The following is a 15,905-nucleotide window of genomic DNA, read 5'->3' as shown; positions in this document are numbered from 1 at the left end:
CTTCCAAAATCAACGTCGTCAGTCAGTCAAAGAAGAAACTGCAGGCACAAAGGATGCTAGAGAGTACGACAAAGTTCACAGGCGAGCGGTATGAAGTGGGAATGCTGTGGAGTGAACCAGAGCCAAACCTACCGAACAATTACAGCTCAGCCTTGGGTCAGCTTTACTCACTGGAGCGAAGATTCCAAAGGGACCCAAACCTGAAGAATTTGTATCAACAGTCAATAGATACAGATGTAGAAAAAGGATTCCTAAAGATATTGGACGAGTCCGAAGTGAAAGGCACATTCGGGAAAGAATGGTATTTGCCACACCATCCAGTGCTAAACCCGAACAAGCCTGGCAAAGTAAGACGTGTTTGCAATGCCGCATCCAAGTACAAAGAAGTATGCCTAAATGATAAGCTACTAGCAGGACCTGATCTGCTACATGGGTTGATTGGAACAATATTCAGATTCCGTGAAGGACCAATAGCCCTAACAGCCGACATCGAATCGATGTTTCTACAAGTGCAAGTTCCTGAACAGGATAGAAGTTGCTTGAGGTTTTTATGGCGTCCAAGAACTAACGAACCTGTTCAGATATACGAATATCAGCGTCACGTATTTGGAGCTAAGAGTTCTCCAACTTGTGCGAACTATGCTCTCAAGCGAGTGGGACTGGACAACGAAAAAGAGTATCCAATAGCAACCAAGGCAACACAAAACAACTTCTACATGGACGATTTCATCAAATCGGTAGAAACCCCTGAAGAAGCAATTCAAGTCTTCAATCAGCTACAACCTCTTCTCTCACAACATGGATTTGAATTGAAGAAGTGGATAAGCAACAACGATGCAGTTACCAAAGCAATCCCAGAAGACTTGAAGTCAATCAGCAACACAAAGCAAGTCGAATTGGAACCCAGTACGGAGGGATCCTCAGTGCTAGGACTACAATGGACCGTTACTGATGATAGCCTTCAAGTATGCAGAGGTACAAACAAGGAAGTTGAAGCACCTATAACCCAGAGGAAGATTCTGTCACTGGTATCTTCAGTATTCGACCCGATCGGATTGTTTGCTCCGTTCAGTGTTCATATGAGACGACTTCTGAAAGGCATCTGGACTAAGAATGGACAACATTGGGACAACGAAGTGGAACCTAGTGAAGAAGAAGAATTCCTGAGATGGAAAGAACAACTTCCAATAGTGGCTGAAACAAGCATCGATAGAAGGTACTTCAACAGAGAGAGGGATAAAGCCGAACTTCATGTGTTTGCTGACGCATCTGAAGACACGATGTGTGCAGTGGCCTATCTACGTTCACAACCAAAAGAGTACTCAGCTGACTTAGCATTTGTCATTGGAAAATGCAGAGTGGCACCGATGAGGCATCTTTCAATACCGCGATTGGAATTGCAAGCAGCAGTCATGGCAGTGAGGTTGAAAGAACAGATAGTCAAGGAACATGAAATGAAGATAAATAGTTGCAGTTTTTGGTCAGACTCAACTACGGTACTGCAGTGGATACACAGTTCCCATCGCAAACAACAAGTGTTTGTGGCCAATCGAGTAGCTGAGATACTAGATACAACTGATGTTTCACAGTGGAAACATGTGAGCAGTATCAACAACCCAGCTGACATTGGCACGAGAGCAATCAACATTGAAGAACTCAAGAGAAGTGAGTGGCTCACTGGGCCGGCTTGGTTGAAGCGACCAGAAAGCGAATGGCCACAGCAGGTGAACCTCATATTTGCCTCAGATGAAGAGAATATACCCTCGTCAGTCTTCATGGTACAGGCTGAAGAGAAGAAAGCTGTTATCCAGTGGGAACGATTCAGTAACTTCAACAGACTAGTAAATACAGTGGCATACGTACAGCGAGCATTGAAAAAACACAGACCAGCAACACTCATAGTTAGCATTGAAGAAAGAGAAAAAGCAAAAGCAACGATCTTCAAACTACTACAACAAGAACAGTTTGGTGAAGAGATGAAATCTCTCAAAGCTGAAAAGGAAAATCCAAAAGGCAGCAAAATTCTACAATTCTCACCCTTTATTGATGAAGAAGGACTTATTCGAGCCCAAGGCAGGATAGGCAAAAGTCAATTGGACTTTAATGCAAAGCATCCAATTTTGCTGCATTGGAAACATCACGCGGTTGAATTATTCTTGCGAAACGAGCACAAGGACAATCGACACGAAGGCACTGAGCATGTGAGAAACATTGTTCAGCAGAAGATGTGGATACTAGGCATACGGAACGCCTTAAGATCAATAAAGAACAAGTGCATTACCTGCAGAAAAGGCAGAGCACAAACGATAGCACCAGTAATGGCAGGTCTACCCGAAGAACGGTTAGATGCTTCTACAGCCTTTACAAATGTTGGAGTCGACTACTTTGGCCCTTTCATTGTGAAGATTGGGCGAAGGAACGAAAAGCGATGGTGTTGTCTCTTTACTTGTCTAACTATGAGAGCGGTGCATATAGAAGCGGTACCTAAGTTGGACACTGATAGTTGTCTCAATGCAATAATGAGATTTATTGCTCGAAGAGGCAAACCAAGTACGATCATCAGCGACAACGGGACAAACTTTGTTGGAGCTGAAAGAGAATTTGCAGAATACGTTGCGGCATGGAACAAAGAAGGGATCGAAGAACATCTAATTCAACGAGGAATCAGATGGAAATTCAACCCACCCGCAGCACCCCACTTTGGAAGAGTATGGGAGCGGTTGGTGAGAAGTTGCAAGAAAGCAATGTATGCAGTGTTGGGGAACAGATCAATTACCGAGGACGTTCTTTCAACAACGATGTGTATTGTTGAGCAGACATTGAACGCAAGACCTTTGACTCCAGTCAGTTCAGATGTTAATGACTTAGAAGCATTGACCCCCAATCACTTCTTGCTTGGCAACAAGAACGTTTGCTTACCCTACCTACCATGCGCGGAGGAACTTGTCGATCATCGAAAGCTCTTTCGACAAACTCAAGCCTATGCAAATCTCATATGGGACAGATTTCGGAAAGAATATCTGCCAACTCTGAATAATCGACAAAAATGGCGATCTACAGCGAACGAAACCCTTAAAGAAGGCGATCTCGTTTGGTTGGTCGAAGACAGCGATAAGCGTGGATATTACAACCTAGGTCGAGTTACGAAGACCATCGATGGGTCTGACGGTGTGATTCGATCAGCGATAGTTCGAACGAACGATGGAGTGTACCGGAGACCAGTAGTGAAGCTCGCCCCAGTACTAACTAGAAAAGATGTTTTCGCGATGGAAAACAGGGCCGGCGATTTTGCGGCTGAGCTTAACAACTCAGAAATCAAATTGAATAGCGCTTCAAGGTCATTTCAAGCCTTAAAGCTAGAATAGTGTGACAAGCGAAATTTAATGCTACATTTTATCGAAGCCAAACGGATTTATTAATTTTGTTCAACATTTATATTTAGCAACTATTATTAGTACACAATCGTCATTCATGAAGTCAAACTATAACTCAAACTCGAACTACCTCAACAACCAGCAAAACAATACTACGACTTAACAGTATTGCATCAGATTCTTTGCGATTGGATTGCAAATCAACCTGTTATTGATACAGAATATTCGACAAAACTTCTACATGGTTAACAAATTTCCCATGACATCAAATTTACACTGAAAAAGTGACGTTATGGAAAAGTGTTCACATTCTGTCGACATTCTTATCTACCACCAATCAACAGTTGAATTTGACAGGTAAATCCACGTGACTAGCAGCATAAAAGGAGCTTGAAAAACTACCAAAAATCAGTTGAAACTCGTTAATTTGTCTTATTAAACTAACATACAGTGCGTATTGAAGCACACTTTCTTGAGCGGTAAATTACTTGTTATCGTGTCTTGTTTCTGTAGATCATATTAGTGATTGTACAGTTTTAACTTTACTTTGACTTGTGAAAAGAGAATTAACTTTGATATTCTCAAAAGTTTCTTTCTGAGGAACGAAGTTCCTAAGTAAGAGAAACTTTGTGCAAAGCATAAAATCAGTTTCTCTTAATGGTTTTAACGAAGCCTAGCGTAGTTCACTAATTGCGTTATTGAGCAATTGAGTGTACTGAAAAGCACAAAGTTGCGAATTTGGTTAAATTTGTTAATTTTGATTATCGGGAAAAAGTCTCCGAAAATATTAACACATTGGAGATAGAAATTATTTGCCCTAACCAGTAGCTAGGACAGTTATCTAGAGCTGTACATCTGGGATTTTGCAATTTCGAATTATAACTTGAGTTATTAACCAAAACTCAAGCAAAAATTGATTGTTTCAATTTGAATTATTTTGTTATTCTGAGAGAAACAAGTTTGTTATTCAGCAAAGCTGAGCGATTAGTTAGCAGGAGTAATTGAGCAACAAGTAATGCAACGGTATTCTACAGTATAGCGGATAATACAGTTCACAAAAGTTAACTGCAAAAACACAATATCCGGACAGATTTGAAACCGCTGAAACGAACTGGGCGGTGTAAAGTTTTCCTTGACTTTGATAGGAGAGCAGCCGTTACAGTTAGAAGAGATTTGTGGAGTAGGATGGTGGTGAACGAGGGGCTCCAAATTGTCAGTTGGAGGAGGGTGGACTGAGAGGGGGTGAGGGAGGGGGAGTGGAAGGGTTGGGGGTTCAAACCCCCATCACACCATGGACTTATGTATCCTCAACATATCTGGCAAACAGCATACTTAGAGACTTGTAGGGCGTGAGGATCAAAGAGAGCTAATTGCTGAGACACTCAATGCTCTCCCGGCTTTATTTGTTTATCGCGTTTTTGAGGACGAAAAGAAGCATCAGAGAAGAAAAGGGCCAATCAAAAAATAGAATACAAAAAAACAGGACTAATATAATTGCTACAAACTTCGTTTAAGAGCAATGAAAAACATTTTATTGTTAAATGTTATTCAATTAAAAAGCTTCGTTAAGATCATTTCCGATCCCTATTTTCACGTGTGTGACTTTGTGGATCTAACGCTCTTTTAACTTATTTTTAGTCTATTTTTCCAATTAATTTTGTTTCCTCACTCTTGAATTCTTTCTATTTGTCTGTTTTTCTATTTCTTTCTTCCTTTTTCTCCTGTTCTCATTTTTCCTCTCTTAACTTCCATGCATTTCTTTTAATATGTATATTTCTTCTTGTCTCATTTCCGTGTTCTTTTGTTTGTTTCAATAGATTTTTTGCTCTTCGTTCTGATTTTATTAGGAGAGCTGAATGTCCAACACATTTAATTGTTTCCCTCCGTATCAAAAATATTTCACAAAAACATGGTCTCGTGTTGCACTCAGAATATTGTCAATAGTGTACATCAAATACAATTTAGTTAAATTTTTTTAAAAAAAAACAAACACATTGCTGTCAACAAAGTTATATTGCAAACCCTCGGCTGCAAGAAAAAAGTGAGATTTTACTCGAAAATCCTTCTTCATTAGATCACCATAAAATGAGACACAAAACTGTAAGCACATTCGGTAGCAGCTTTGCTATGGCGCTACCCGGACCCGAGTGTCTCAGACTTTCATTTCTGAACCAGTAAAATTTAATAGTATATTGGCAAATCACTAATGAATCAGCAACCCGAGTCTTTTGTTAGCCAAGTATGCGCAGTATAATTCCAGAAAGAATTTGTTTTCTGAAAATAGGATGAACATGAGGTTTTGAGTCTGCCATAAATTGTCAATACTAGGCTCACACGGGTTCAGTTTTTATTAATAGTTCGCATCAAATATTTGTCATTTTAAAATTTCTCAAAAGTTTTAAGACTTAGTGTCAATGATTGTATTTATCACGCTATGAACGTAATTGTGATATAAAATTTGACATTTGTTCATCGGAAATCATCATTCTGCTGTAGGCCAAAGTGATTATTTCAAAAATTTTTTCTTCCTTTTATTCTTTGAATTTAAACTGTCTCTTAAAATTTCAGTTGCATTAGGAGACTCACTAACTCCCCAATCGTACAAGCAAGTCATATCATACCAGCCTGTAAAAAACCAAACGAAAAAATTGAGTATGAAATGCTACGTCAGTTTTGTGATTAATGCTGCTCTAAAGAGATTTTTTTTCGTGTGAGATGCTCTTTTGTCATTCCTATCGCTTTGAAAAAAAAACAAATACATGGTATGCTTCTGAGCTTTATTAGTAACGCATTAACTTAAAAAATACGATCATAATAGCGGAGAAGTGGAGTATTAGAAATCCAAACAGAGACTCGATTTCAATTAAATTATTTCTCTTAATTCAAAGTACACACCAAATGTGGGAGAATGTAACCCAATTATTGGTAAAAGAAGTTTAGTGTAAGTTGAAAGGTGTAATGATGTTGGACCCTATTATTGATGATTTTCCCATGAGCATGACAAGATTTTTTAATGTTTTAATGCAAGTACAAAAACCCAATTTTCGGGGTGCACAAAATTTTAGGATTCTTTTGAATCGCAGTAGTAGAATTTGAAAATCCGAGGTCTGGGGAGTTCCCTATCCAAATTCCAAATTAATTTCAGTACTTGAAGATAGCTAAACTAAGAAAACTAAAGAAGTGGTAACTTCACAACCTATTATCTTATTCGAAAGAGAGGGTTATACCAGGCACTTCTACTACTCTTAAAACTCAGATTAGAGGCAGTGTCTTGTATAATATTAACGTAAGGAAATTAGAATCAAACTGTGCAATCTCGCCTACTATCTAATTTTAGGTAAAACTATACAGCTAATAAAATAGGTGGCACTATGATTGGGAGGTATACCAAGTTCCCAATACAACTGAGTTGTATTAAGAAATCAATCGATTGTCCTATTAACTACTACGATGAAGATGAAGAGGAGCTCGTCGGTGTTCACTTCACAACCCCACCAGACGAGTATCAACCGCTTGAAAAAATTGATCTATCGCCCATCAGGTCTTTCAGGGGTACTGCAGACTGTGTTAATTGTCTATCTGGATTGCACATCCATACAACATAGGTTAGTACTACTTGCCATGTCTTCTACAAGCAGGAATGGCTTAATTATTTCAGTCTCCAGAGGAGCGCAGCAATCAATACTCTTAGAAACAATAGTCTTGAAGGTAACTGCAATCGCTCTTTTGCCGGCCAAGTCCAAAGAGCTCTTAACTTAAACTATTAAAGATTGATCCCTGTAAAGCCACTCATCTTCTAAAACTAGTTATGTTGATTTAAGTTCAATGCCAGACTCAACTCTATAGAAAATAGAGAACTTATAAACTAAGGATGCGAAGTTATCACAGATCTCAGCCTCAACTAAAACTGTTTTCTACCAAGTGTATTATTTCCTAAAAGTCCCTAATTATCTTCTAACTCTTTATTCGACATCCAAGTCTACACCAACTCTATCGAATAGTTCTAAGATCTTAGCAAAAATGAAACTAAGGAAGACTTTTACCGAGGAGAATATTTAGTTGGAAAGTTAACGAGTTAAATTAGAATCATGATTTTAGGTTCAACAAGCTGTGGTCTACAATAGATACGCAAAATGAATCGTATCCATAGTGCCAAAACAATAGAATAATAGGTCAGGGTTCTACTTGATCATCTTTTCCTAAGTCTTTTGTATAATGCTTCACAAAATTTTTCTAGGCTTTCGTTTTCAAAAATGTTTCGGAAAGCAATTGTTCGGATTGAATCATTATTTGAATTCCCTTTAACTTTCTCTTTATTATTTATTTTATCATCAACTTTCTAGTTAACAAGGTTAGTAACTTTTTCTCGTTTTAATATTCTACACTTCCTTCTCAGACCTAATTCTTCTCCCGAATAGTTGTCATGATCATCAATAAATTTACAGAAAGCAAGTAAGGATTAAGCAAACAGGCACACGAAATTTTATGAGCACTATGCGGTTGAAATTTTCAGTCTTATTTGCTCCCTGACCCGGCTTAGTAGTTCAATTTGAGGAACTAATGACGCTCATGGTTGGCGAAATTCAATTCTTCTTTGTCAATTGGTGGGCTTAGGCGGCTGTTTTTGGGCTTCATTTTGGCTCCAATGAACACAGTTATTTTTTTCCTGAGTGCCCAAATCATGATTAAAATGACTAATATCATCAATAAGAGGAAGGCAGTCAATCCAAGTTTACAAGTATATCGGCCGCGTAAGTCCAAGCGTCACAAGAGTTGCTCAATGGAGTATTCATTAACTTCCAGCGAAGGTTTCTGCTGAAGTCCCAATGTAACGTGTTTCAATAGTCTTTTCTGGCAATTGATTCGTTCGCCGTCTGGTTTTTGTTCGATTGGTGGTGGAAGGATATTGTGAGCTCCTTCGTGAGTAGTGGAGTCTCCATGTTGATAATAAAGCCGGTTTCATGAGGGCACATACTAGCTGAAGGATAACGTATTGATCCTCGGTAGGAGCAATAGTATCCCTTATCAATCTCTGCGAAAGTCGTAGAGGCGTCTGAAACAGCAATCAATTGGTTTTTGACCGTGTTGCACTCAGAATATTGTCAATAGTGTACATCAAATACAATTTAGTTAAATTTTTTAAAAAAAAAAACAAACACATTGCTGTCAACAAAGTTATATTGCAAACCCTCGGCTGCAAGAAAAAAGTGAGATTTTACTCGAAAATCCTTCTTCATTAGATCACCATAAAATGAGACACAATACTGTAAGCACATTCGGTAGCAGCTTTGCTATGGCGCTACCCGGACCCGAGTATCTTAGACTTTCATTTCTGAATCAGTAAATTTCATTAGTATATTGGCGATTCACTAATGGATCAGTGACCTAACAGTATTTTGTTAGCCAAGTATGCGCTGTATAAATCCAGAAAGCATGATGTTTTGAGTCTGTCATAAACTGTAAATACTAGGCTCACACGGTTTCAGTTTTTTTCAATAGTTCGCATCAAATATTTATCATTTTCGAATTTCTCAATAGTTTTAAACCTTAGTGTCTATGATTGTATTTATCACGCTATGAATGTAATTGTGATATATAATTTCTTTTTTGTCCATCAGAAATCATCACTCTGCTGTTGGCATTTCAAAATTATTTTCATCCTTTTATTCCTTGAATTTAAAGTGTCTCTTAAAATTTCAGTTCCATTAGGAGACTCACTAACTCCCCAATCGTACAAGCCATAATATCATACCAGCCTATAATAAAAACGAATTGAATAATTTGGGTATGAAATGCCACGTCAGTTTTGCGATTAATGCTGCTCTAAAGAGATTTTTTTCTGTTGTGGGATGCTCTTGAGTGTCATTTTCTTCGTTTTGAAAAAAAATCCAAATACATGGTATGCTTCTGAGCACTTTTATTTACGCATGATCTCAAAAAAGACAATCATAGCGGAGAAGTGGAGTAATAAAAATCGGAACAGAGACTCGATTTCAAATAAATTAACATTCTTAATTCAAAATACAATACAAATGTGGGAGAATGTAACCCAATTATTGGTAAAAATTTTCGGTGTAAGTTGAAAAGGGTAATGATGTTGGAACCTAGTATTGGTGATTTTCCCAAGAGCATGACAAGATTTTTTCATGTTTTAACCAAGTAAAAAGACAGTTTTCGGGGTGCACAAAATTTTAGGAGTCTTATGAATCACAGTTAATTTTAAGCTTAGATTGACAGATCAGCGCGAAAGAAATACAGGCTTCAAAAAGCAGATAAAGTTAAAAGTGAAAGCTCTTGACCTCAATTTAAAGCTCAATCGCAAGCTCAATGACAACGCATATGTTTTATTCGCAGCTGATGTTTTATTCACAACTACAGAAAACGTTCATACCTTGTGATAAGATATTTTGTTCTGAGAACTGTTTCTCTCTATTTTACTAGCAGTGTTTTTGCTAGAAGACGAAGGCGAAAAATCTTCTTCCTCCTCAGTCTTCTTCTTCTAAAAATGAAAAAGGGGTCTGTCCTTTTGTGCCTCCGCAAGTTCTGTGGAACTGGGGGGTGCATAACCTGGGGGGGGGGGGGGACAAGATTGAAAAATGATTTCAGGTCTTTTCGTTTATGCCCCCTCCCTCTTCAGTGCGTTTGTGCCACAGATGTAAATCGTTAATCATTACAAAGGAAACTATTAAATGTAAAATTTGGACGTGCGGGCTGAGGTTGCGATTAACTTAAAAGGCCGGAATGCATGATAGTAAAAGATCTAGGGTCCCTTAAAAGTTTGGCTGGACTAAGAGAATGTGGAGAATATGAGTATAACTATTATAACTCAATGATGATTTTATAACCTTATAATGGTACACCTTAATTGCACCAAAATCTTGGAGGACGAAACGAAGGAGTTATTATGAGGCTCCACAAGTTGCTCAAAAGGCTTATGAAAATAATAGGTTTTTTAAACAATAAACGAGACAAGGAAACGGTTCAAATTGCCGTTCATTTTTGAAGTTATAGATACAGGTTATTTCATACAACACGCGTTTGAACCATTTTCAAACACTGGTTGCCAGCTGCAATCACATTCACTAAGCATCAATTAGCCCAGAATCAGGTCGAGCTAATGTAGCTAAAATATGAAATCCCTTTAAAGTTCATTCTGGTATTTATATTTTCCCCAAATAAAAGTAAAAGGTTATAACATAACTGATGGGTTAGGAGGTACGAAGTCATTGTTGATTTGTTGTTTGAGTTAATGATTATGTCTAGATAACAGCCAAAAACAGAGTACAACTTAAGATCAGAAATAATGGCTGTAAAAAATAACTTGAATTGTCAAAACTTGCGATCAATGAGTCTATTCTGTTCGGTGCACCTATCTACTCTTCTGTACTACCAGAGTCTTTCGACAAGAAATTCCATAAAGATGTTGAAGAATTCTTGTGTCATATTAAAATTTTATGTAAAAACCTGATAAAAAAGATCTTGTAAAATTAAGAAGGTCCACTCTTTTTTCTTGATGAGATCCTGTAATCAGTGTACTAATATTTTAAAAGCTTAAATCTTATAAAATGATACAAAACATTTCTCGCACAATTTACATATTGATGAAAAACATCCGTAAAATATCTTAGAAACTGACCGTCGGAAATTTTGCTCTAAATTCAAAGAATCTATTATAACATTTGAAATAAATTTCCAGATAACATCAAACCATATCACAACCTATATCATGTTACGCTAAGGTACCAAAAAACTACGTACGCGATAATTTCTGCTCTTTATGCATGATTCATGATCACTGAGCATGATTTCCGTTCAGGCGTTAAAACTGGCAAGAATTTTCGAGATTTTTTCTTTGAGAAATTCATTTCGTTTTCTCTGCTTAATCAAAAAATATGGAGAACGGATTTTCTTTTCTTAATATTCGTCAAGTTAATACGGTGCAAAACGTCTGATATTTATGGGCAAAATGCAAAAACATTCTGAAATCTGACCCAGTGTACAGCAGGCTTGCGAACTTTAATTGAAAAATAATAATTTCGAGGCCGAAAAAAAGACACCGAGCGGAAAATCCCCCAAAATGTTCTAAAAAAAAACTCAAAAAAACTCAAAAAATTAGGTAACTAGGTAACAGTGCTTTAAAAGACATGAAAATCTCTGCAGAACAAATCGGAGTAATTCATATCCTTTTCTGCTGTTGCGCGAGGAGTTCCTGATCTACACTGGTATGAAATCTCATAAAAAATTTAGTTGGCAAAAGCTAGTAGCACATTTTTCTAATCCAAATGGTATCATGTTCCGGAGGCCCTTCTGATTTCTCTGATTATTCATGAAACTATAGTGTGCATCACCAAAAACGGATCTGTTCAAAATTTTCGAAGAAATGGAACAAAATTTCTTGTATAGAGAAAACAAAATTGTGTTCATAATAGCACTTACCTATGGTATGGTTTTTAACTAAATCATTTCTTTTTCATACCCCTTTCTGCTGTTTCGAGAAGATTTCCAGATCTACACTGGAATGAATTCTCATTAAAAATTGTAATTGACTAATGCAAGAAAAAAGGGCAATTTGGAAGCTAATGGCATATTATTCTGATGCAAATGGTGTAATATGTTCCAGAGGCTTTTCTAATTCTTCTGATTTTTTTTATTAAACTAGAGTGTGCATCACCAACAACGGAACTGGTCAAAATTTCCGAAGAAATGAAAAAAGATATAAAGAAAAATTCTGTTCAAGCGCTTACCTATAGTTTGGTTTGCATTACAGTCAGATGGACGGAAACTTTATAATTGATGTCCAAACAAGCCAACTTATTGAGAGCAATTGATCATTTTGAAAAAAACGATGAACCAAAGCTTTTTAGGACCTTATTTTGCAAAGGAATTCGTCTATGCATATATAAAGGATTGTATAAAATTTCTTTCAAAAAGGAAAGAACGATACTAGAAATGTCGCTATATTATGCGGGTTTGATTCAAAATGAAATTTTAGTTGCAAATTTGAAGCAGTAATTATGTAAACAGACAAATTATGCTGAAAGTTTACAAGAAAAAATGAAGCAAAATTAGAACCAATTTAACGCAGATGTCATTATAAACTTGTACGAAAACTATACAAACCATCTATTATATTTTTAAAAAGATAAAGTTGTATTGAGTAATGACGCGCAACGCGCAACTAAAAAAATTGTTATAAACTCAAAATGTTGTTTTATTTACAATTATTGTTGATTCTCAATACTCCTCAGGTGAATGTAGCTTTTTTTGTTCAAACATGTAAATTACTTGGAATAAGGTTAGATGTCTGCCCTAAGATTAGATATCTACATGTTTCATAATGTTAAATAAACTAATCAGTATTGTTATTAATATAATAATCTTATAATTGTGGCTGTTCGATCTCATAGACAAAAATAGGATTTTAAGCTCCTATTTGTCCATTAACCGGTGCTTTCTTGTGCAGAGTTTAACTGTTAAAAGTTTTTATTGAAGAAGGCAATTTGTTCCATTTTTGAACGCTTTTCAAGATCAAAGATTTGTCACTCAACTTCGTTTTCGTTCTCTTTTTATAACAATTTGATTTGTTCTCTTGTTATTTCTAGCGTTCTGGCCAATAGTAAACATTTTAAAATGTTCGGACGATTCCCAGTTTCTTATACTTGTTTGTAGCTTCATTAGGCTAACTTTTGAGATCAACAATTCGGCTGACAGGATACGATCCTTAATGAGATCAATGGAGTGGTCAAATTTTTGTCGGAAATAACAAAATTTGATTGCCAGTTAATTTGCCTGTTTATGCGGTTTATGTTTTTTGCTGTAAGAGTTCGAAGGAATACTCCATTGAAAGAAAGATGAGAGAGTACAATTGAATTGAAAACATCAATTCCTACTTTCAAAGGAATTTGATTTCTTACAAGATTTTAACGAATTGCATACCGCAGTGTATCTATGCTGCCTTATTAGATAATATCTAAGCTCCAAGTTACATAATTATAGTCATATAATTATACTTGATGGAGCACCAAACAAAATTGACTCAAATTTTAAATAAAATGTGAAGACAGATTCAAGCATGAACAAATTATGGAAAAGGCATGACATCGGATGATATACAAGTAAAGAGCAGGTAGAGATATGTCACAATTATCAGGCAAGACTAGTTGCTAAACTAACCGATAGCTGAAAACAATCAGTTAATTATATTAATAAACTCTACCAGAAATTGCAAACAACGTCAAGAAAAGTTTTCATACAAAAAATTCGAAAATGTACAATTGTTTTTTTTCATTATTAGAACTGATTAGCCATATTGATGTAAACTAAAGAGACCAGAACCAAGTAATGACTTACCGCTCCAACGGCCTAAAATTGAATCGTAAGTTTAGTTTTGATTTGTTCATTTATCAATGCAAGCAATGGGCGAAATTAGTAAGGCGAAACATTGCCTTGCAAGATTTTTTCCAAAATCTTGCAGGATCTTGACACTTGTTTTGTAAAAACCTTTTTCTGCAAGAATGCTGCAAGATAACCTTATTTTTTTGAAAACCTAAATAATCACATTACAAAATATTGATTGTGACCATCTTGGATATCAAACTTCTATCCTATTCCGTAAATAGACTACTTTTGGACATAACTGGCAAAAGTAGTGAGCGAAAAGAACTAAGAATTAATATGGAGCACTAAACTTATTATCACATAAAAAATTAATCTTCTTTGAGAATTTGATAGTTATATCTAAAGTATTTATCATTAAATAAAATTTCTAGGAAACAAAAAATAATTGCAGAAGTATATAAAAAGGAAAGAAATCTTAACTTGTCGACAATAGTTAGACACAAACTGACCTCTAGAGGCTTGGCTAGGTCGGAGTTGACGTCGATCATGAACAAACAAGGAGAACCATTCTCTATACAGTTCAGCTTCCGATGCCACCTCCTCCGCCTACACATGTCTAGGGTCTTCTCCTTGGCGTGGAACTTACCCGTGAACACTGTCGCGTATTCCCAACCCTCATCCTGGATTGGGTCTTTTTTGTCCTAAAATCACGCATTGTAATAATTCGTAGTTGGTTCCAAATTGGACACAGCAATTCAGGTGACACTTCTCAGTTATGACAGTTTCACATGCAACAGGAAGACACGCATGTTTTATAGCACAGACATTATGAACTCAATAACACCTGCTTAGTTTTCAAACACTAGTAGTTTTCAAGAATTTTGCAATAGTGAAAATTCGGAGGGCTTCCTTTAATATTTTCATTGTCGAAGTTTTCAATAAATAAGACATGCTAAGATTGAACATGCGGAAATTGCATGAGGTTAATCGGCGACTTTATAAATCAATAATTCGGAGATTAAGCTCTAGCTATCAGCGTAACATAAACTGAACAACCATTACTAATATCATTGAAGACAGGCAGTTATTGACAACAGATTGCCTCAAAAAAAATACACAACTGTAAGTAAATTATTAATAAGCATTGAGATGAGACTGTTAGATATGGATTTGGAATAATCAAATATTGATCATATACTGAACGTCTAAAGTAAGTTGGCACCCCCTAGTATAGCGAAGTGAAAACTCAATAATTGACAAAACGCTACTCCATCTTGCAATTTCAAAAAATACACCATTGTTGCCCTTGACTAGTGGTCTCGCCTCCTTTAAAAAAATTCAGATATTACGTTGCATAACTGACCAGATAAACCAGCGTTAAGTAGACAGATTTACTCCCAGTTTCATTGTAAAAAGAAAGGTGTCTCAAAGCTTGATGATGTTTCCACGTTTGTTCAACTATGAGTGAGTTTGTATTTGCGTTGAACATCAGAGAGAGAGAGAGAGAGAGAGAGAGAGAGAGAGAGAGTGTGTGTTAGTAACCAAATAAATCTAAGCGAGAATATTAACCAATCAGAATCGAGTATTTAAATTACGTATAGAATTGCGTCTAATATACACAAAAAGTTCCGGAAAAGTTCATATAACCTAATTTTAAGTAAATAATACCATGATATGTATCGAATAAGGCGGTTTTAGGCTTAATATTTTTAGGTTCTCTAGACGATTGTTGATCGATTATGAACTGATTCTGACGTCAATGACATCAGACAAAAAACCAGTAAAAGAGCATCAAAAAAACCTTGCCGCCTAAACTCTCACTTGTTGCTATGTACGAACTCTACTTAATACGTTGTTTTATAGCATCTACGTTGTCTTATTGATGCTTGCTTGAAAGAAAATACGTTGACTTATATACGATAACGAATTGAAACTTTGAAACGGTAGACTGTTTGAATACTTTGTCAGCTATATATTTGGAGCCGCTCCCGGCTTACGAACACCAAATTACAAGAGGTGTGGCGATGCGTAGTGTTATTTGCTTTTGTTGTTAAATCGTTCGACTGATCTGAGCTACAACGATTAGGTGCTTATAGACCTAAAATCGTCCAGTCAGCCAAGTTTATAAAGTTATAATAGTGGTAATTAATAATAACTGACTTCAATCATCTTAATATTGGTACTCAGCTCGTC

At 36.4% G+C, this 15,905-nt stretch overlaps 1 protein-coding gene across 1 annotated transcript in view; it reads right to left on the bottom strand.

Moving 5' to 3' along the window:
* Positions 1-15,905, bottom strand: part of LOC142344770 (myoferlin-like) — a 73,277-nt gene that overhangs the window by 21,722 nt on the left and 35,650 nt on the right. Inside the window, exons 20-21 of the mRNA XM_075396687.1 lie at positions 14,222-14,413; positions 13,725-13,736 (exon numbers count right to left, since the gene is read on the bottom strand). Of these exons, the coding sequence (XP_075252802.1) occupies positions 13,725-13,736; positions 14,222-14,413 (204 nt within the window). The remainder of the gene's footprint in view (positions 1-13,724; positions 13,737-14,221; positions 14,414-15,905) is intronic.

This window comes from Convolutriloba macropyga, chromosome 8 (assembly GCF_964194025.1).
Source record: "Convolutriloba macropyga chromosome 8, txConMacr16.3, whole genome shotgun sequence".
In the NCBI taxonomy this organism is placed as follows: domain Eukaryota; kingdom Metazoa; phylum Xenacoelomorpha; order Acoela; family Convolutidae; genus Convolutriloba; species Convolutriloba macropyga.
Note: the sequence above shows the minus strand (reverse complement) of the source record. Positions and strands in the feature narration are given on the sequence as shown.